At 33.0% G+C, this 20627-nt stretch overlaps 1 protein-coding gene and 1 long non-coding RNA gene across 2 annotated transcripts; both read left to right on the plus strand.

Annotated features, from left to right (window-relative positions):
* Positions 1-1722: 1722 nt before the first annotated feature.
* NPC1 (non-specific phospholipase C1) lies at positions 1723-5018 on the plus strand. Its single transcript, XM_047313960.2, has 3 exons — positions 1723-2890; positions 3948-4124; positions 4599-5018. Exons 1-3 carry the CDS (start codon positions 1810-1812, stop codon positions 4916-4918), a joined length of 1578 nt encoding a protein of 525 aa, XP_047169916.2. The 5' UTR covers positions 1723-1809; the 3' UTR covers positions 4919-5018.
* Positions 5019-18478: 13460 nt separating this feature from the next.
* On the plus strand, positions 18479-18998 carry LOC148198675 (uncharacterized). Its single transcript, XR_015786713.1, has 2 exons — positions 18479-18601; positions 18687-18998. It is a non-coding gene; the product is annotated as an uncharacterized LOC148198675 (long non-coding RNA).
* Positions 18999-20627: the final 1629 nt, after the last annotated feature.

Genomic DNA, 20627 nt, shown 5'->3' on the forward strand with positions numbered 1-20627 from the left:
ATCAATCAAATAATGATATATATTTTATTTGAGAATAAAAAACGAACTAAAGTGATCATTGCCAACTTCAACCTTTTACATTTATATTAAAATGTTGAGGTAAATGTATGATTTGAAAGAAAATTTTGTATTTTATTCAACAAGTCACCTCATGTCTAAATCCACCTCTTATAAATACACATCAATGGCCAATTGGTTGAAAGGGTTATTCATGTGCAAACAATCTTTCACAGTACTATAATACTAATACCAGTACCATATGACCAAACTATTCAAATTTGACTAATTCAAAATCAATAAATAAATAAAAGATATCACCATCTAACAAACTCTTTTTCATGTATATTTCAATGTTAATTGAAATTTATTAAAAATCATAAGATCCTAACACCTGAAATTTGTATTTTTATTTTATTTTTAATTGATAATAAAACGTGTGTTCAAAGGAGCGTTTTAGAATATTAGGAAGATTTATTTTATAAAATAGGTTAGGAATATTCTTCAAACACAAAAACTACTTGTACTAATACAATACAGTTTAATTTGAATATTCTATTCTGCTACTAATATGTAGCTTGTAACGAACTGTAAAAGTTAAGAAAACTATGAATGATACTGTATTTCAGTTTGTTTATTTAAGAACTTAAAAATATTGAAATACTTATATATATATATATATATATATATATATATATATATATATATATTTAGACTCATTACTCTCTTGTTGACTTATTTTAAAAAGTTTTACTTAAAGGTATAGGTTTAGGCTTCTAAAAAGGTCACGTATTAATTAGAATTAAGAAGTAGGGCGATATGACTTTATAAAACGCAATATAGTCTAAATTAAATTACCATTTTCAGTGCTTTGGAAATAATATTTATTTTAAATAATTAATTTGGTAATGAGATTTTTTAAAGAGATAATGATGTAAATTTGCAAGATTAAACTAAGATTTATTTTTCCGATTATGGAAATGTTAAATTTTGGTTGGTTGAACTGTTCCTCTTGTTTTACACATAGAAAAGGCGATTTTAACGTTACACAACAATATCACACATGATCAAATTATTTTTTACCAGAATTTTCAATTTATACATTTTGTTTATTTATTTCAAAGATTGGCTTACCTTATCAACTTAAAATCTGGAGTTGAATTAGGACCCTTTTTACCAAACCCTAACAGCACGGTGACTCATTTTTCTTCTTCTTTTCCTTGGTGAAATTTGAATATTTTATTTTCTACACCGTAATTCATTTCATTTTACAGATTATTCTACATCCAAACCATTATAAATTCAACAAAAATTTTTGAATTGAGAAAAACTATGAATTTTATTTCAAAAATTATTAAAATGCATCATCGTCATTTTTTTTTCTTTTGAATTTGAAGTAAGACTTCAGTAAAATATATATTTTTTTGCACAAAACAACAAAACTACGTTTTCCAATAATGTATTGTTACGCAAGTTTTACAAACTGCCAGAGAATATCTCCTTTCACATTAGTCATATTTTTTTCTTATAAAAAAAATATAAAAATCAGCAAACAGATAGCATGTCATTCCGTTTTAAAAAAAGCTCCACAGTTTTGGGTGTTTCGTAGAAAAGTAAAAGACAAAGACAGGAACAAAAGATCCTTATTTTGAAGGCATATCCAAGGCAGTGTCGTCTTTTACTTTATTACCCCTCACTCACCTCTTAATTAAGTAACTTAACTGCATCTCCTTTATGACCTCGACTAAGCAACTTTAACTCATAACTACTATCACTTTTTCTTTCACTGTTTTCTAATTCCGCTCACCGGAGATGGCTCTCCGGCGAGTATCCCTGTCACTTTTCCTTCTCTTCCTCCTCATCTCCGTCAGCTTCGGAAAGAAGCACAAATTCTCCGGTCCGATAAAAACCGTGGTGGTGATAGTGATGGAGAACCGCTCCTTTGACCACGTCCTTGGGTGGCTCAAACCCTCGCGCCCCGACATCGACGGCCTCACCGGCACCGAATCGAACCCTCTCTCCGTTGAGGACGCCGCCTCCCCCTCCGTCACCGTCTCCGACGACGCCCTCTTCATCGACGTCGACCCCGGCCACTCGTTCCAAGCAATCCGCGAGCAAATCTTCGGATCGAATGACACAACCGCAAATCCGGCCCCTATGAACGGCTTCGCGCAGCAAGCGGAGTCCATCCTTCCCGGCATGGCCAAAACAGTCATGAGCGGCTTCAAACCCGAAACCCTCCCCGTCTACACCAAACTGGCCACCGATTTTGCCGTTTTTGACAAGTGGTTCGCTTCGGTTCCGGCCTCGACCCAACCGAACCGGTTCTACGTCCACTCTGCCACCTCCCACGGCGCCATGAGCAACGTCAAGAAGAACCTCGTCCTCGGCTTCCCCCAGAAAACCATCTTCGACTCCCTCAACGAGAACGGCCTCACCTTCGGCATCTACTACCAGAACATCCCCGCCACACTCTTCTTCAAGAGCCTCCGCAAGATCAAGAACGCGGTGAAGTTCCACGACTACGCCCTCAAGTTCAAGAAGCATGCCCAGAAGGGGAATCTCCCGAACTATGTGGTGGTGGAACAGAGGTACTTCGACGTGGAGGTTTTGCCGGCCAACGACGACCATCCCTCGCATGACGTGGCGGAGGGGCAGATGTTTGTTAAGGAGGTGTATGAGATTTTGAGGAAGAGTCCTCAGTGGAAGGAGATGGCAGTGTTGATTACATATGATGAGCATGGAGGGTTTTACGATCATGTGGCTACGCCGGTGGAGGGCGTGCCTAACCCTGATGGGATCATTGGACCTCCACCCTATTACTTTGGGTTTGATAGGTTGGGGGTGAGGGTGCCCACTTTTCTTATCTCACCTTGGATCGAGAAGGGTACTGGTATGTGATCGAAAATTTTGAGCTTTTTCAAGTTTTGTTGCTTCATTCAGATTTGAAATGATTTGGGTTTTGCTTGAAAAACTGATTTTTTTTATAGTGATTTTCATGCAAACTTGAAAATTGCTTCTAAATCAGGTGTTTTAATGAACTTTCATGTCTGTAGTGTTCTTATCCAGAGGTTGTGGTGGTGAACAGACGGCAGATGTTTTTTCATCTGTTCTAGTGTGTTCAGGGAACAACTTATATTTAAGTTTTTGAGCTTTTGTAGTTGTATTGGATAATTTAGATGATTGGGTTTTGTCTGATTTTAAAAAGCTGTTTTTTAAATTATATTTTGAATACTATTTCTAGAAGGAGTGTTTTAAAAATCCGAAAAACGGGACTAGGTAGATTGTTTTCGTCTTGTTTTCAGGGAACAAGTGTTAAGAAAATAGAGATATGATTGTGGGACAAAACTTTCAGATGTGGATCTGATTTATTCAAAACTAGATGAGATCTCAGACATTTTTTTAATATATAAAAGTTTGGACAAGTATGGATGTGTTGAGACAAACAAATTTTAGAAAACGGTAATCATACAAGGTCTTGCACTCTTAATCAGTTCTGTTTTGGTTTTATGGATTCAGTTTGTTGAATGTGCTTTGGCTTTGTTGGGTTGCTAGGGTATTTTGACTTGGTGCTGAGCGTGTTTTTGTTGTTGGACTTGGAATTTCAGTGCAGTTTTTTATTGAGTACATGCCCGTGTTGATGTCATTTTGGGTCTTGACATGGAGTTAATTGGCCAGTAGGTGGGTACTGATATTGGAGTTTTGAGACATAACTTTATAAATATACTCACTTTTGCACTTGATGGAGTTATGTGCGTACCGTTATCAGTATTAGTTGGAAAAAAGTTTTGTAATACTTCAAACTGATGTACTGAATTATGCTCCTGTGTACTTGTGTAGTTTTGGTGTAATCTTTGTGTATACTGTAGTTCTCACTTCTCAGAAAATCTATGCTCGTAGGCTTGTGAGTTGTAAGATAGTAGCTTATTGCTTGAGGCCAAATTTTGCAGTGATTCATGAAGCAGAGGGTCCAACTCCATATTCTCAGTATGAGCATTCATCTATTCCCGCCACAGTGAAGAAGCTTTTCAATTTAAAATCCAATTTCTTGACAAAGAGAGATGCATGGGCTGGTACCTTTGAAAAGTACTTTCACATTCGTGACACTCCTCGAAACGATTGTCCAGGTTTGCATCTACTTCTTCGATTGTTACATTACATCTGATTCCAGCATTCTTGATACTTTGTTCTGGTAGCAACCAATGCCCTTTGAACTACTATGTGCTTTGGTGAATTCATTTGTAGTCTCTTGCATCCAAATTAAGCAACTTCCTAACCAGAATTGATTGTGTGAAAATTTGATCTATCACCAAAAGCTAACTTCACAATTTGGTGTTCTTTTGAGAAACTTGAATGCAGTGTTGGAAATTTCGTATGTCTTTCATGGTAACTGCATTGAGAAAAAGCTAGTAAGTTGCCACTTTTGTCTGTATGTAAACCAGATTTGGAAGTATATTGAAACACCAACCATGTGCATCCAAAATAGAGCACACAGAGCGTTTTATCTGTCATTTCGCATTAAGAACTGTTTGATGCAAGTGATATGCTTATTTCATGCATTATTGTTTTTAACATTATTTCCATTATGGCTATTTATACAGAAACTCTTCCGGATATCAAGACACTAAGGGATCATGGACCAAGAGAAGACTCAAGTCTTTCAGAATTCCAAGTGGAAATGATCCAGCTTGCATCACAGCTGAATGGTGATTATGTACTGAACTCTTACCCAAACATTGGTAAAACCATGACTGTGAAAGAAGCAAACAGGTACGCAGAAGATGCAGTGAAGAGGTTCCTGGAAGCTGCAAAAGCTGCTCTTAAAGCTGGGGCTAATGAATCATCAATTGTCACAATGAGGCCTTCCCTCACAAGCAGAGTTGCAGTGGGAGATAACCAAAAACATGTAGAATCATACTGATTCTTTCACACACCACTGTAAATATAGTATATATTTAGCATATTCAATATAATGTGTAAGAAAAATAATATTCAAATTATTAGAAGTATTTTCAGTTCAAGAGCGATTAACCAGATAATTGATAATTTTAGTTCATCACGAACAGTAAGTCAGTTATTGATCACCAGTTGATTGTTCTTAATTGAAAAGAAACTTACCTAGAATAATTGAGTTTCCTGTAAATATTTTTAAATCTGTACCTCGTGTTTCATATAAGGAGGAATCCTAGCATTAATACTTTTTCTTTTTTTATATTCTTAGTCTGTTACCAAAAATGTGACATCCTAAAATATAATAACCACATCATATAATTTAGGAGTCAACATTCCCAATAAAGAGAACAGTTAGAGTATGACTTGCAATTAAATACGAAATTACAGTCATCCAAAATATAATGAGTTTCATACTTAGACAGTTTAGAGTATCTAATATCCAAAGGTTTAAATATGTAAATCCTAAGTAGACTGTGCAACAACATCATTCTCCTCCAGCTCTTGCTCCAGAGGTATTTCCTCAACAACAACTGCTCCCATCCAAGTGGATGATCATCGCAAAGAAAAAAAACATACACAAGCAGCACACAACACAGAAGCAAGGGTGAGTTAGATAAACAGGCAATAATCATATTTTTCAATCAATTAATAATCATCATGCTTAGTACATATAAAACAGTTAATACATAACACTTTAAACCATGACTCAAACACTCACGCGACTCATCCGGATTAGTATAACTGTCGAACTATTGGTCGTCTTTGCACTTGCGTAGTTCAGCTGGCACTCCCCAACACTATGCAAGGTGAATCCCCCAATCTGTCTATGTCTAAACTCTAAGACTATAGACGAGGACCTCCCTCTACTCTCACCACTTACACTGCTCTCCTCTATTTGAGCATGAACAGTGCTTCGAGTGTAGGGATAGACATACCAGTTCAAAGCTCCATACAGTTATACAGAACAACATCATCACCCCACACATCACTTTCATCCATCTCTCCCCGAGATGTCCTCTTCATATTCATTTACATCATCATACAACATCAACCATGTCATAAAAACAACTCATAAATTACATACTTTCACAAAATCATCACTTATTAACACAAATTTCTTTAGGACTTTTAATGTTCAATACCTAAGTAATTCAAACAGCTTGGAGACCCTCACCAATGGCTCCGGAAGGGTCAAAACCCCCCAGAACGAACTAAAGAACGTCCAAAACGGACATCCGGAACTCCCAAAACATCAAAAACAGCAAAAACACTCAACCTGCGACACATAATTCGCTCCGCGCACCCCCCCTTGTGCGCTATGCGAATTTTCCAGGCAAAAAGGACCGCTAAAATTCGCATAGCGCACCCTATTTCGCATGGCGAATTAATTCGCAGCGTACATCAACTTCAAACCTCTCGCTATGCACCACACTCGCTCTTCGAATTAAATAGGCAGCGATCCTAGACCACCACCAGTCGCATAGCGACAGGATTCGCCATGGCGAGTCCATAAACAGTGAGCATCAACCTCTGGAAATTCGCACAGTGCACCATCTCGCACAGCGAATTTCCAAGACAGTGAGCACCCTTCTCAAGGCCTCGCTATGCGAGACAACTCGCATAGCGACTCTGCATAATCTGCAGAACGTGAATTCTGCAGAATCACCCATTTTCACTGATCCTTACCATTTCTATTTATTTTTCCCAACTTCTAACCCTCCTAATCCTTGTATCACACCTAATTAAACTTGTCTAATTGATTATAACCCTTCCTAACATGATTCTAGAGCGATTTCTACCACATTTCAACTTAAACCTTCAATCTAATTAACCCAAGTACCCAATGTTGATTCTACCATTTTAAACATGACTTTACTCAGTTCTCTGACCCCTCACCAGTTCCATTGACTCAGCTAAACTATCCCAACTGCCCAATTGGTCACCGGAGAAGAATCAGATGTCTGAACGCATCAGTCTCACCTTCGCCGCCAACACATATGACTAGTCACAACGTACTGGACCAGGCCAGGGCTGCTCTATGATCAGGGATGTGCCAACTCAGGTTTTTAAGATTCTTCTATCCTACCAACACAATGCTCTCAACAAGTCCCAAGTTATTTATCTAAGTCCTCCAAATTGTCCTATTGTGTTTTAGACTCCAATTTCCCTATTTTCCTATCTCACTTCCCTTTACAGTAAGCTAAAACAGTACTACCCATATTGACTATTTCCCAGAGTTCTTACTCCAATCCAGAACCCAGTACAACCAACACAATGCTCATCCAAGTCAAACAAGGTTCAATATATCATGGATACACACTTTCACATATTTAACAGATTCCAATCAACATGCTCAATTTTCAGCATTAAAACGCAAGACAATTTATACTCAACAGTACATAACAGTTTAAATCAACACACCAAATTCAGGATTCAACATGCATATATCTCATAAATTAATTTCAAGCAAAATAACTAGCTCCCCTTACCTCAGAGTCGAATTACTAAGCTCACAGGGATGCTCCCTTACGGTATTTCACTAACTGAGAACTCAACCAAACCCTACAAACCACCAAGGTGGTGACAGTAACAGCTCTTAGAGCTTGATTAAAAAAAAACAAAAATTATAAACAAAACCCCCTAGTAGCATTGCATGTTCTAGGTTTGAGAATGAAGACAGAGAAGGGAAAAGTTAACTCACCGGTCCAATCGAAAATGCGATCGGTTCAAAAGGAAGCCTTCGGTGAGATGAACGTCTGAGCACCCTCCAACTCAAGATTGAAAGGTTCAAAGAGCTGGAAATTTAGAGAGAAGGCAGAGAGAGAGCTTTAGGGCACAAGAGTTTAGAGAGAGAAAAGAATTGAAGTTCAGGGAAGAGAATGGGTTCTGAAAAGCCCCTCCTAAGGTCAAGTTGGCCTTAGTCAGATGGGCCTGGCTACCCCACATAAGGCCCAAAGGCCCTTTGTTAAATTTACAGGCCCTCACAAAAAATCTATTAGATGTTACAAATTTAAGTTTTTTTTTTCGATATTTCATGATTTCTTTTTTCACTCCAATTTTTTAAAATGATTAATTTATCTTTTCTATTTTATAACAATTATGAATTGGAGGTTTAATTTCTTAGATTGTTCGAAAGTTTTTCAAATTGAAGAATCTAAAATAATAATTCAAGTTTCAATAATAAAATATGTAATCTCTCAGATTTTATAATTCATATTAAGAACTAAATAAACTTCAAAATGCACGATCTGTGAAAAATATCTCACTGAACCAATTTTAAATTATATAAAGAATTATATTTTAGAAACTTTATAATAGGTATTAACTTTCCTTTTTGTTTTTTTTATTTCTTTGTAAAAGAATTTGTTTTTTTATAAGTTTGTGTCTAAAAATTTAGTTTGATCCTCAATGTTTTTATTTTTTTATTTTTTTATTTTTTTAATAAATTATTTTATGTAATGACATATAATTATTAAATTTTGAATGTTAATCCAAACGAAATGTCATAATTTATAATGATTCTTTATGATTATTTTTAAAGTTTCAAATTGAAAAATCTAACATAATTTTTAATTGTAATAAAAGAAATACATAAAGGATTAAATAGTAATAAAAATATAAATTTTCTTTAAAAATAGTATAATTATTGAATATCAATATCTCGATCCGAACAAAAATCGAAGATCGATATTCTCAGAATTAGGACAAATCTCAATATTCAATATCATAAAAGCTTTATTTAAGTTTTTAAATTGGAAAACTTATGATAATTAAAAATTATAACTAAAGAAATATATATATATATATATATATATATATATATATATATATATATATATATATATATATATATATATAACTAAAGAAATTCATTTTTTTTACAAATGATTACCGAAGAACAATATCCTCACAAGTAGGACAAATTTTGATATTCAACCTCATGAAAGCTTTATAAGTCTTTAACATATGATATATTTAATATGATTATTTTTAAAGTTTCAAATTGAAAAATTAACATAATTAAAAATTGTAAGAGAAGAAATGTCAGAACCCTTAAAAACACTGTGTGAGTGGTGTTAGTGAAAATCAGAAAATGAAGGACATGTGTGAGCAGTTGAGTGGCCAATCGATTTTGACAGTTATGTAAAACTTAAACTTTCAATTTTCGTGCCACTTTCTTTACATGCACCCTTCATCTTCAACCTTCTGAACCTTTCATTTTCTCCTCCTTCTCTCTACAACCTTCTTTTTCTCTCTACAAAATCTTACCCTTTTCTTTTTTCAATCTTCAATCAGACCACGTCTGAGTCTCCCTGGTGCCAAGAGTTTCACTTTGCACCGATCAAGTTGCTGGTTTGAGCTGGTAAGTTCATTCCTCTCTCAGCACTGTTGTTTTTTGTCACATGCAAACCAAGTTTCTGGTTGCATGAGTTTGCCATCTCATTATGAGCACACTTCTGGTCTTTTGTTTGGTTTAGTTTCATAAATCGTGACCGTAGGAGTGTAAGATTTCTGGTGGTGAATTATCTTATACAAATTGTGAGCGTTCGACTAAGCTTAAGAGGTAAGGGAAGCTTATATAATTTGATTATGATTCTTGTTCTGAATGGTTTTATGTTGGTTTGATTATTTGATGAATACGAAGTATTGGTGCTAATGTATGTTGTTTATATGAGTGGATGATTTATAATTGAGGTAGACTGGGTTGAGTAGAGTTTGATTTTCAATATGCAACTTTCTATATAATCCTGTGTTTGACACCGAGAGTTATTATTGACCGTTCGGTTTTCCTTTGAGCGTTTGGTCTAAACTGAATTCTTTTGTAGAGAATTTAGTTAATGACTGATCGGTTTTATATTATTATATATGTAAATGAGCATTCGGTCTACGTATAGTTTCAAATAAACTTAGTTAAGATATTCAAAAATACCTAAATTCTTAAACATTATATTTATCCTTTGTGGAAAAAAAGTCATATGTAATTGTAATTAGAATATATTCCTTCATTGTATAGTCTCAGTAGTGCTTGGTCATAAACCTAGCTCTTGGTCTCGGTAGTGCTTGGTCACAAACCAAGCGCTCGGTCTCAGTAGTATTAGGATTTGAAATAAGTGCTCGGTTATACAATATATTCCTTAATATATCTGCTTTGGGTATTAAGAGTGTTCGACCAAACTCCAAAGTGTTCGGCCCTAGTTTGTAGTGTTCGGTTTAAACTCTTAGGTCTCTGATAAAAACTTTCCTTATCATTCAGTCAGGTTTAAGTAGATGTATTCTATAGTATTCCACCTATTTCTTGGGTTTTGTCTAGTAAAGATCTTTGGGTCAAAGTTGTTGTGTATCTCGTAGTCTTTTCTTCTTCTTCTTCTTCTTATTATTATTATTATAAGTGTTAGGCTTATGACGAGTCTTGTCTTTCCTGGACTGTTCGGTCCTACTTGGTGGATAAGTGAAAGACCGCTCGGTCTTACACTAAGTGTTTGGTTAGATTAGTTTAAGAAGTATTTCTCTCGTTCGGAGATGAAATATTGTTTCCTTAATTCAGTTTGAATGTATTGATAATGAAGTATGATGACTTTAAAGTATGATATGATTTGAATGATATGGATATGAAAGGATATTCCAGGGAGGAATATCTCAGGATTTGTTATGGATTGGTAAAGTATGAATGTGATCATGCTAAGGTGGCGTTTATCCTGATATTCTATGATTACTCATTCTCAAATAGAGAGGAGTAAATCATGTGTGAGAATGGCAGGAGGTCCTAGTCCATAAGGTTAAGATGGGCGATGTAAGAACGGACTAACCTCAGGTGGCAGCTGTTGAGGACATCCTAGCTACTACATCACCCGGGTGCAAAAACGTCGTAGCTACACAAAATTCATACAGTTCGAACAGTCAGAGTCAAGTGGTCGTTCATTGCATGCATTAATGTATGATTGGTGGATTGATTTAATTATGGAATTATATCAGTTTGATGTGAATTATATGTGTATTGAATTAATTAAATTACATAAGCTTACCCTATTTCTTGTCTTGTCTATTTTGTCCTTCTTGTTGTTGTTTTCTGTTGCAATGATCATCCTGTGGATGTGAGGAGAAGAAGAGGAGTTGCTGAAAGAGGCTCTTGAAAAAGTGGAGGTTAAGGCCGAACCATAGAACGTTTGGTAGTTATAGTTACTTCGTTTTGTATATCCGTTCGGTTTAAGATGGTTTTGTTGGAACCGTTCGGTCAAGTATTTAGCTTTGTAAAGTTTAATTTCTGTGGTATTTTGTAAGGTCGTTTGACCATAAGTGTACCCTTCCTTTTTGAACTGAACTGTAATATTGCTAATATGTGAGTATTCTATGATATGGTTTTATACTGTATTTTTGGGATGTTACATTTAATGATATCATAACAGTTTTGTTCCTTAGAAATAATGTAAGTTATGAGTATACTATGCTTTTGCTGTGTACTCAGTGTTCAGTTAATTAGTGTATTTGACTTTTTGGATTAAACTGATGGTTCTTTTTCTATGTTAATCAGAGAAGATGGCTCCTAGACCTCCTCCTCCTATATCTGTCGATCAGAATCCATCTGACAACACCAGGTTGTTGGAATCAGTGATAGAGGCTTTACAGCAACAGAACGCTTCCTTAGTCCAACAGAATACAGTGGCATTACAAAGTTTGGAGGCTACTAGAGCAAATTCAGAGGCAACCCAAAGGCAACTCATGGGAGCTAGTGTATTCTACACGTCCAAATAAATATCAACCTACTAAGTCGACATATACCAAACTGACACATGTTCGACCAAGTCGAGATTATGCCAACAAAACTACTAGTTATAATAATTCACAATTAAGCTAAGGAGGAAAGAGTTAACTCAAGATTAATAGGTAACTGGGTCACATGGCCCAAGCTCATTCAGCTAAAGGCCCATGAACAATAGTGTAAATAACACATTCTACTAGATATATTAATTATGTTCATTAATGACCATGTTTATTACTTGTGGATGCAATTGGTTGACTTTTAGAGTATTTTCTACAAACACAATCCCTACTCGGCTAGGAAAGGACGATTACTTCTGGAGTTGGAAGCTTGGAGTGCTAGTTGGAGTCTTTACAAGATATATCTGACCTTGTAAGAACAATATATAATAATAGTAACTGTAATACTCCAAATTTTCACGTGTCTACATTTATAACTGCATGGACAACCCTACTTCAAATAGGTACTTTAAAAAAATGTCATCACTTTATTAAAATAAATAAATAAAAATAAGCAATGTCTTACATAAAAGAATTATTGATAAAGTGATGAAATAAATGAAGAAATTAAACTCTAAGACTTTTGCCTATTATTCCTTAGGTTTAATTGCTTTCTTTGTCCCTGGTTTGGATGTAGTGTGTCAAGTTCGTTCACTCTTTTAAAAAAGGTTTCAATTTCGTCCAAACGTGGTTTAAAAGTGTCAATTTTGTCCAAACGTAGTAAAATTTGCTTCAATCAAGTCTCTTTCGTTAAATCCACAGAAACGAACGTTAATTTTTTTTTCTCTCTTCTCTGCTCTCTGTGCAACGCGTCACTCTTTGTCAGTGCTATTAAAGTCCTTTTTTCTTTGGATTATGTTCACAATACTCATATGTGGTTTTACTTATCCTTTGGTTGGTACAACAATCAATTATATTAATAATTATTTTTATAATAAATTATAGTTTTATATACTTTATTATTAAATCTGATAACAGATATGTCATAAGCTATCGTTTTTTCTCTTTTCGTCTATGTTTTATTTTTATTTATTAAATTTATTTAAATACTATTGAGGTTTTACAAATTCTATTTGTATTTAACTTTATTATAATATTTTTATTAATTTAATATTCTTTTTGAAACTGGGTGTTAAAAAAAAACATATATTTTGGTTAGACAAGATCCTATGCTAGCTTCAAACCAGCAAAAAAAAAATTCCATTTAAACTAGTTCCTTCACGAATTCTTTCTAAATTTTTTTTTCTACTAACACGAATTCTTTCTAAAAATATGACAAAGAGAAAAAGAATTACAACATTTGCACTAATTACAAAATTAATAAACATGAAAACTACATAAAATTCTACATAAAATTACAAATATTTTGCAAAATTCTACCTAAAAACGGGTACAAATATTTTTAAAATTAAATTACTTTATGCATAAATTTCTAAGCTTAGTATTTTTAAAATTGATATAAATTAATTTAAGATGAAAAATTATAGTTTATTCAAAAGATCTTTTAAAGTCAGTGTAAATTAAATTATATCCTGAGTTTAATTTTAAACAATTATGAAAACAAATTTTACAATGTTGATTAAATGAACTACCTTCAAAATATTTTTTAAAATAATTATTACAAATTTTCACATTCTTTTAAGAATAGGTGCTTATCCTGCATTATAATTCTTTTTATTAGATAATAAAAAGCAACTTTCTGCCAGCAATAACATTTAAATCATAAAATAAAACATCCACCATTAAAAATGATTATAAGTCGCACAAAGGACAATGGATACTGCAAACACTGACAAAAGGCTGTATTGTACAAAAAAACAAAGGAGAGAGAAAGAAAAAGTTAACGCCATTTTTGTCTATTTAATGGAAGAGATTTAATTGACGCAAATTTTACTATGTTTGGACGAAATTAACACTTTTAAATTAAGTTTGGACATAATTGAAACTTTTTTAAAAGAGTGGACGAACTTGACACACTACACCTAAACCGGGAACAAAGAAAGCAATTAAGCCTATTCCTTAAACTTGTCCAACTTTCATTCTTCATGGTTGTGCATCTTCACTTGAGTTATCTACTACTTATGTAAAACTACAATCATCACATATAAAAATCACTACAAAACTAATATAAACAAGAATTAAAACCTCAGTTTTATATATATATATATATATATAGAGGTTTGCTAACGCGCGTACGCCTGTTTTTCAGTTGGTACATTTTAGCAATGTGTACCGGGTTTTAGTAGACAAAAATATCCTTATATACCATGGATTCTAAGTTTTAAGATTAAGGGTATTTTAATAATTTTCATTCTCAAAACTAAAAAAAAAACAAAAAAGAAACCCCCCAAACCCTATTCACCTCTCTCATTCCTCTCAACCCTTTCTCTTTCATCTTTCTCACTTCAATATTTTCTCTGTCATCCCTACTGTAGTCCCAATTGAAAAAAATCAGAAACACCCTACTATAGCCCCAATTGAAAAAAACACTTGCCCTTAAACAATCTTACAAAAAAATGATTTTATAATGAGTTTTGATCTTATAATTTTTGTCTCATCTAATTTTATCCAATTTTCAGAAGCATAAAGGAATTGGTAATTGACCTGGAAAACATCAGAAATACTTGTTGTTAAACAATTTCTTACAAAAAATGATTTTATAATGAGTTTTTATTTTATAATTTTTGTCTTATATAATTTTATCTAATTTTCAAAAGCATAATGACATCAGAGGAATTGGTAATTGGCCTGGAAAAAACCAGAAACACTCGTTGTTAAACAATTTCTTACAAAAATTGACTTTATAATGAGTTTTCATTTTATAATTTTTGTCGTATATAATTTTATCTAATTTTCACAAGCATAATGACATTTGAAAGAATTGGTAATTGGCCTGGAGGGTTTTTTTAGAGATGATGATTCAACATATGCAGATGATGAAATTAGAGAAATTAGTGAAGATGGTGAAATTGAAGAGATCTTGAATGAACCTTTGCCTGAAGGTGAATATGTCAATGACTCAACTCTTTACAAAGACAAATTGTTTAAAGGCAAGTGTTTCTGATTTTTTCAATTGGGGCTACAGTAGGTATGACAGAGAAAAGGTTGGAGTGAGAGAGATGAAAGAGAAAGGATTGAGAGGAATGAGAGAGGTGAGTAAGGGTTTGGGTTTTTTTTTTTTTTTTAAGTTTTGAGAATGAAAATTATTAAAATACCCTTAACCTTAAAACTTAGAATCCATGATATATAAGGGTATTTTTGTCTACTAAAATCCGGTACACATTGCTAAAATGTACCAACTGAAAAACAGGCGTACACGCGTTAGCAAACCCCATATATATATATATATATAACATAAATATATAAGAATGTCAAGATTATAAACTTACAAAATATATGTAATATAAATCTTTAACTAAACCAGAATTAACTAAACCAGAATTAACTCCTAAAAGTGAGGCTACGTACACTTACACTACCATATAAAAACTTTTATATTATTAGTAATATTTATATTTAGATAACTTAAAAACTTTTAATCACTACAAAACTAATATAAACAAGAATCAAAACCTCAGTTTTTTATATATATATATATATATATATATATATAACATAAATATATAAGAATGTCAAGATTATAAACTTACAAGATATATGTAATATAAATCTTTAACTAAACCAGAATTAACTCCTAAAAGCACTAGTAAAAAATCAGGTTTTTACAGCGCACATTATGCCACGGTTCAACGAAAACCGCAGCATAATGGTGCGCGGTGGCAGTTTTGTAAATAAAACGAACATATATGCCGCGGTTCTACTGGGAACCGCGGCATATACCCCAGTCAACCATTGCCTTTGACGCCACGTATGAATAAAAAATTAAATAACAGAGTATATGCCGCGGTTCTCTGCACAACCGCGGCATATACCCAGCCAATTTATTGCAGGTGCTGACTGGGTCAGAGAATTTCAGAAGTTACAGGGGGTATATGCCGCGGTTCCCCAGAGAACCGCGGCATATACCCCTGTAACGTCTCAACTTCTCTGCCAGTCAGAGAATTTCAGAAGTTACAGGGGGTATATGCCGCGGTTCTCTGGGGAACCGCGGCATATACCCCCTGTAACTTTTCAAATTCTGTGAAAGGCAGTTGGGGAGACAGTTGTGTTGAACACGTTTCAGGGGTATATGCCACGGTTCCCCAGAGAACCGCGGCATATTCTCCTATATGAAATTAATTTAATGTTTATTTGAAATATTTCGAGGTTTATGCCGCGGTTGCCCGCTGAACCGCGGCATATAGTTTGAAATAATTTCAAAAATGCCATTTAGGATTATTTATTTAATTAGTATATGCCGCGGTTGGGCGTGAAACCGCGGCATATACCTATATTATACCGCGGTTAAGTAGTGAACCGCGGTAGATTCCCCCGTTCAGAGTTAAAAATTAAAACTTTGAACAGTGATCGTCTTCTTCCCGAAAGCCTCTGTTCTTCGCGTTTCCTTCTTCTCCCAACCACCAATCATCTCAGATATTGCGTTTTTCACCGTTTAAACTCAGAATTGTTCGGTCATTATTGATTTTTGACGATAAAAACGAGTTTTAGCCGATCAAAAACGTGATTTCGTTGCGTTTTTCACCCTCTCCGCCGCCGTTCCTCTTCCGGGTATTTATGTCCTTTTGCATTCTTAACGTGATTTCTTCATTAGTTTTTCAATAATGCTATAGTTTTGGTAATGTATGTAGTTTCTATAGTTTTGGTAATGTATGGTATAATTTTTGCTTTAATTTTGATATTGCATGAAATTGTTATAGTTTTGGTAATGTATGGTATGGTTTTTGCTATAGTTGTGGTAATGTGTGTTGTAGTTCTTGTATTATTTATAAACCTTAAAATATTATTTATGTAATATTTAGGAATATGGATCGAAATTGGATTAATTTACCACGTATTAGTGCTGAGTACGAGAGAGGTGTAGAGGAATTTATACAATTTGCGCAACGTAATGAGGGGAGAACTGATGATCCGGGTAAGTGAACTTTGTTAACATAATAATGTTCCATATGTGATTTTAATATTTAATAGTTACGTTATTATGAATTTCAGGCGCCATTGGCAACTTCTTGTTATGTCTGTGCAAGACAACTATGCTTTGTGGTTCTGCTCATTGCACAGGCCTCCTCCCACACAACTCAGACAAGCAATTGATTGGTAAGAACCTCAATGTTTGGACTTTCTTTGTTATATAACTGAATGCTAAAACATTTTTTTATATACAGTTCTATTCCAGCAAGTATGATGATGGACGGGAGATCAATTGCTAAGAGTAGAAAGATTGCTTGGATTTCTCTCAAGGTTTGACATATGCTAAAGTCTGACTTTGTTATAATTGTTTTATAACAAATGTTATTCACTAACTATTATCAACTGTGATGATATATTGTAGTGTAACAGACAAAATGGGTCATATGAGTGTGGATACTATGTAATGTATTGGATGACCCATATTGTTCGTTCTCACATCACAAGAAGCTGGGAAACGGTAATATTTAACTTTAACAAATTTTGATTTTTTAACAAATGTTGAATTCATATACACTAATTAAAATGAATTGTCTTTTGCAGAGATTCAAGACTACTACACCAGTTCCTGAGAAGTCACTACTATTCATTAGGAACGCTGCTGCGAAGTATATAGTTAGATTATACAATAGCTCTTAGATTTAGATTTAAACAATGCATTTGATTAGATAGAATTTTCTTAGACTCTCTACTTTATTTGATGTTGAAATACATTTGAACATGTGTTTGTTATGTTGAAATTGAATTTCTGTAAATGTTTTTATATGCAGGTCTGTTTTTGTGGTAATGGATATCACAAAAACAGACCTGCAATTTTAAAAAACTGCAGGGGAATATGCCGCGGTTCTAACCACAACCGCGGCATATAGTGCTTCGTTTTTTTCACAAACGAGACATATGGCCGCGGTTATGACACTAACCGCGGCATATTCGTCGGCCTATATGCCGCGGTTGAACCGCGGCATATAGTGCATTTTTTAATTTTTTTTTTAAATTTTTTTAGGGTTTAGGCAGCGGTTCCCTAGACAACCGCGGCATATTCCGCAGCCTATATACCGCGGTTCGAACCGCGGTATAAAGTGTCTGACTTACTACCGCGGCTGAATATGCCGCGGTTCAAGAACCGCGACGTATAGTGAAAATGAACCGCGGTAAAAGCCCTTCGCTGCACTAGTGAAGTGAGGCTACGTACACTTACACTACCATATAAAAACTTTTATATTATTAGTAATATTTATATTTATATTTAGATAACTTAAAAACTTTTATATTTATCCCTGTCAACATTTTTAATCATATAAAAACTTTTAAATTTTAATGTATTAATAATATTTATATTTAGATAACTTAAAATAACTATTACATTTAAATATTATATTATTAATTAATAATTAAATCTTAATTTATAAGAGTTAATAGTTTATTTTACAGTTAATAGTCTTTTAATATTTTTTATTTTAACTTTTAATTTGATCGGATAAAAATTTTAATTACTTTTTCGTCATAATAAATACTCCACCATAATATCATGGTGATCCAAATTTTCTACTGAGTTGTTGCATTTAATATAAAACTGATGCAATTAATTATTTTCATAAATGATCTTCATATACTGCACATGAGAAAATTAATCTACTTTATTATTTTGTTATTATCAGGGCATTATAAATAATCTTGGTAAACAGACACCATTTTGTCAGGAAAAACTTGATTCTAGAAATCACTTCAAGACATAGAGACAGGGAAATGGAAAAAGCTTCAGTATTGTTTTCTTGTTTGATAGTTTTATTTCTGATGACAGTAACAACAGGTATTCCTCTTTGTTTAATTTTCTTTATTCATTATTTTCTTTAACAAATCATTAGGGTTCTAATAAGGATGGACAAATTTTGCAGAATTTACTGATGCATGCGACTTTAAGTGCAAGACTGCAAATGACTGTGGAAATTTACACTGCTTGTTCCCTTGCTGCCTTTGCAAAAAGAAATGCGAAAGTAATTGCTGCCTTTGTGATTGTATGCCAAAACCTAGTCAAAATGTGTTGACCAACAATCCATGATAATAATATAATGAAGTTTAGGTTTCATGATTCTTCACATGAAATGATTCCATGCTTTTGTTGTGGAATTTTTTTCTGTAATAAGAAATTATAAAATAATAGCTTCTTTTGTTTTTCATTAACAATATATTTGCATATCCTTATTTGAGATTTTATCATTTTTTTTTGTGTTTAATATTTTTGAACAATAATTCCTATGTATTTCCTTGGTGTCTGAAATTGTTTAGTTCTACTACTCGCGAACGTTGTTGATTCCGTGAGCGTATAATAGCGTCTTATCCTATATTTAATAATATAAAATGAAGCTATTAGTAATTTAAATAGTAATATATTTAATTAAGTATTTATTTTATTTTATTTTAAATTATGTATTGAGATGAATTTGATATAATAAATGTATTAAAAAAATTATTAATATATATTTTATCAATTCTCACTTTTCCCATTTTATTATTATATATTTAATAATTATTTATTTGAAATATAAATATATAAATTAACTATGTAAATAAACTACTGTTATAAAAAAAACTTAACATCTACTACCATAGTTGTATTTCTGAAAACATTGTTAAAGTATAACCGCGGATAAGATAAAACCGTAACATATATTGGTATATGTTACGATTATGTAGAGAAACAGTGGTAAACTGTTTCATAATTAATCTAAAATTTAATTATAATACTGAAATTATTTATTTATTTAATATTAATTATTTTTTTTAAAATTAAGTAAAATAATTATATAAATAATTGTTTTATTATTTACAATATAATTATCTATACAGATTAATCAATATTTTGAAGACTTAAAATTTTATTATTAAAAATAGAATTTTTAGATCATTAAAAATAAATTAAAATGAACGTAAATGTTGCAGAAGTTAATAATTTTAATCAACTCATAATATTGTATTAAACTTTTATATTTAATTATTATAACTGATGCCAACTATGTGTACATTTAAATATATTTAGTTATAATTATTATAATTAAATTTTAAATTAATAATAATGTAATTATATTGATTATTTGTTGGATCTGTGGAATAGGAGGTTTACCAATGAGATATAAACACCAAATAAGATATGAACTTAATCATATAAAAGATTGACATCATTCTCAACCCAAAATTTTAAGACAAGTGTTAATGGGTCTTTCACTTTTATATAATGTTTTATTTCTCATTTCTATCTAAGGGTGTGTTTCCCTCCACCACCACCCCTTGCTCCCTCCACTTTCCCATCCCTCTTTTACCCCTCCCTCTACCTTTTTATTCCTGATTTATCCTTGAGTAAACTTTTACTTTTAGGGTTAATATTTTTAAATTTTTACCTACTCCAATCTCCTACATGAATGTATAATATATATTTATTGAAAACGCTTCTTCAACACCAAAATTTTGACACAGTTTTGACAACGCCACGTGGCGATTGTCCATTGGGTGATTTGTAAAAAAAAGAAATAATAGGTATTTGATAAGGCGAGGGTATAATTGGAAGGGAAAATTCTGAATTTTCGTTTTCACGGTTTCATATTCTTCTTTCACCTCTTGGCTTCTCTCTTTTGTGTCATTCCTTCATCTCTCTCAATGCAGTGCTCTCACCTTTGTGGTGTTCAATCCCTAAAAATGAAGCCTAACGAAGCCTTGAAAATATGTTTAAGACTGAGATGTAAGTCTTTGAACATTTGTTATAATTTTGTTTTAAATAATGATGTTCTTATTTGACTAATTTGGTTCTTTGTGTATGATATAGTTAAATTTGGATTGATATG

Source organism: Vigna umbellata, chromosome 5, assembly GCF_029865625.1.
Source record: "Vigna umbellata cultivar VRB3 chromosome 5, Vumbellata_1.0, whole genome shotgun sequence".
Classification (NCBI taxonomy): Eukaryota; Viridiplantae; Streptophyta; class Magnoliopsida; order Fabales; family Fabaceae; genus Vigna; species Vigna umbellata.

What these genes read in the sequence shown, in the direction of transcription:
- NPC1 (XM_047313960.2), top strand. Translation starts at nt 1,810, where the DNA reads ATGGCTCTCCGGCGAGTATCCCTGTCACTTTTCCTTCTCTTCCTCCTC. An exon ending in TTGGATCGAGAAGGGTACTG is followed by an intron (nt 2,891 to 3,947) that starts GTATGTGATCGA and finishes CAAATTTTGCAG; the next exon opens with TGATTCATGAAGCAGAGGGT. An exon ending in TCCTCGAAACGATTGTCCAG is followed by an intron (nt 4,125 to 4,598) that starts GTTTGCATCTAC and finishes CTATTTATACAG; the next exon opens with AAACTCTTCCGGATATCAAG.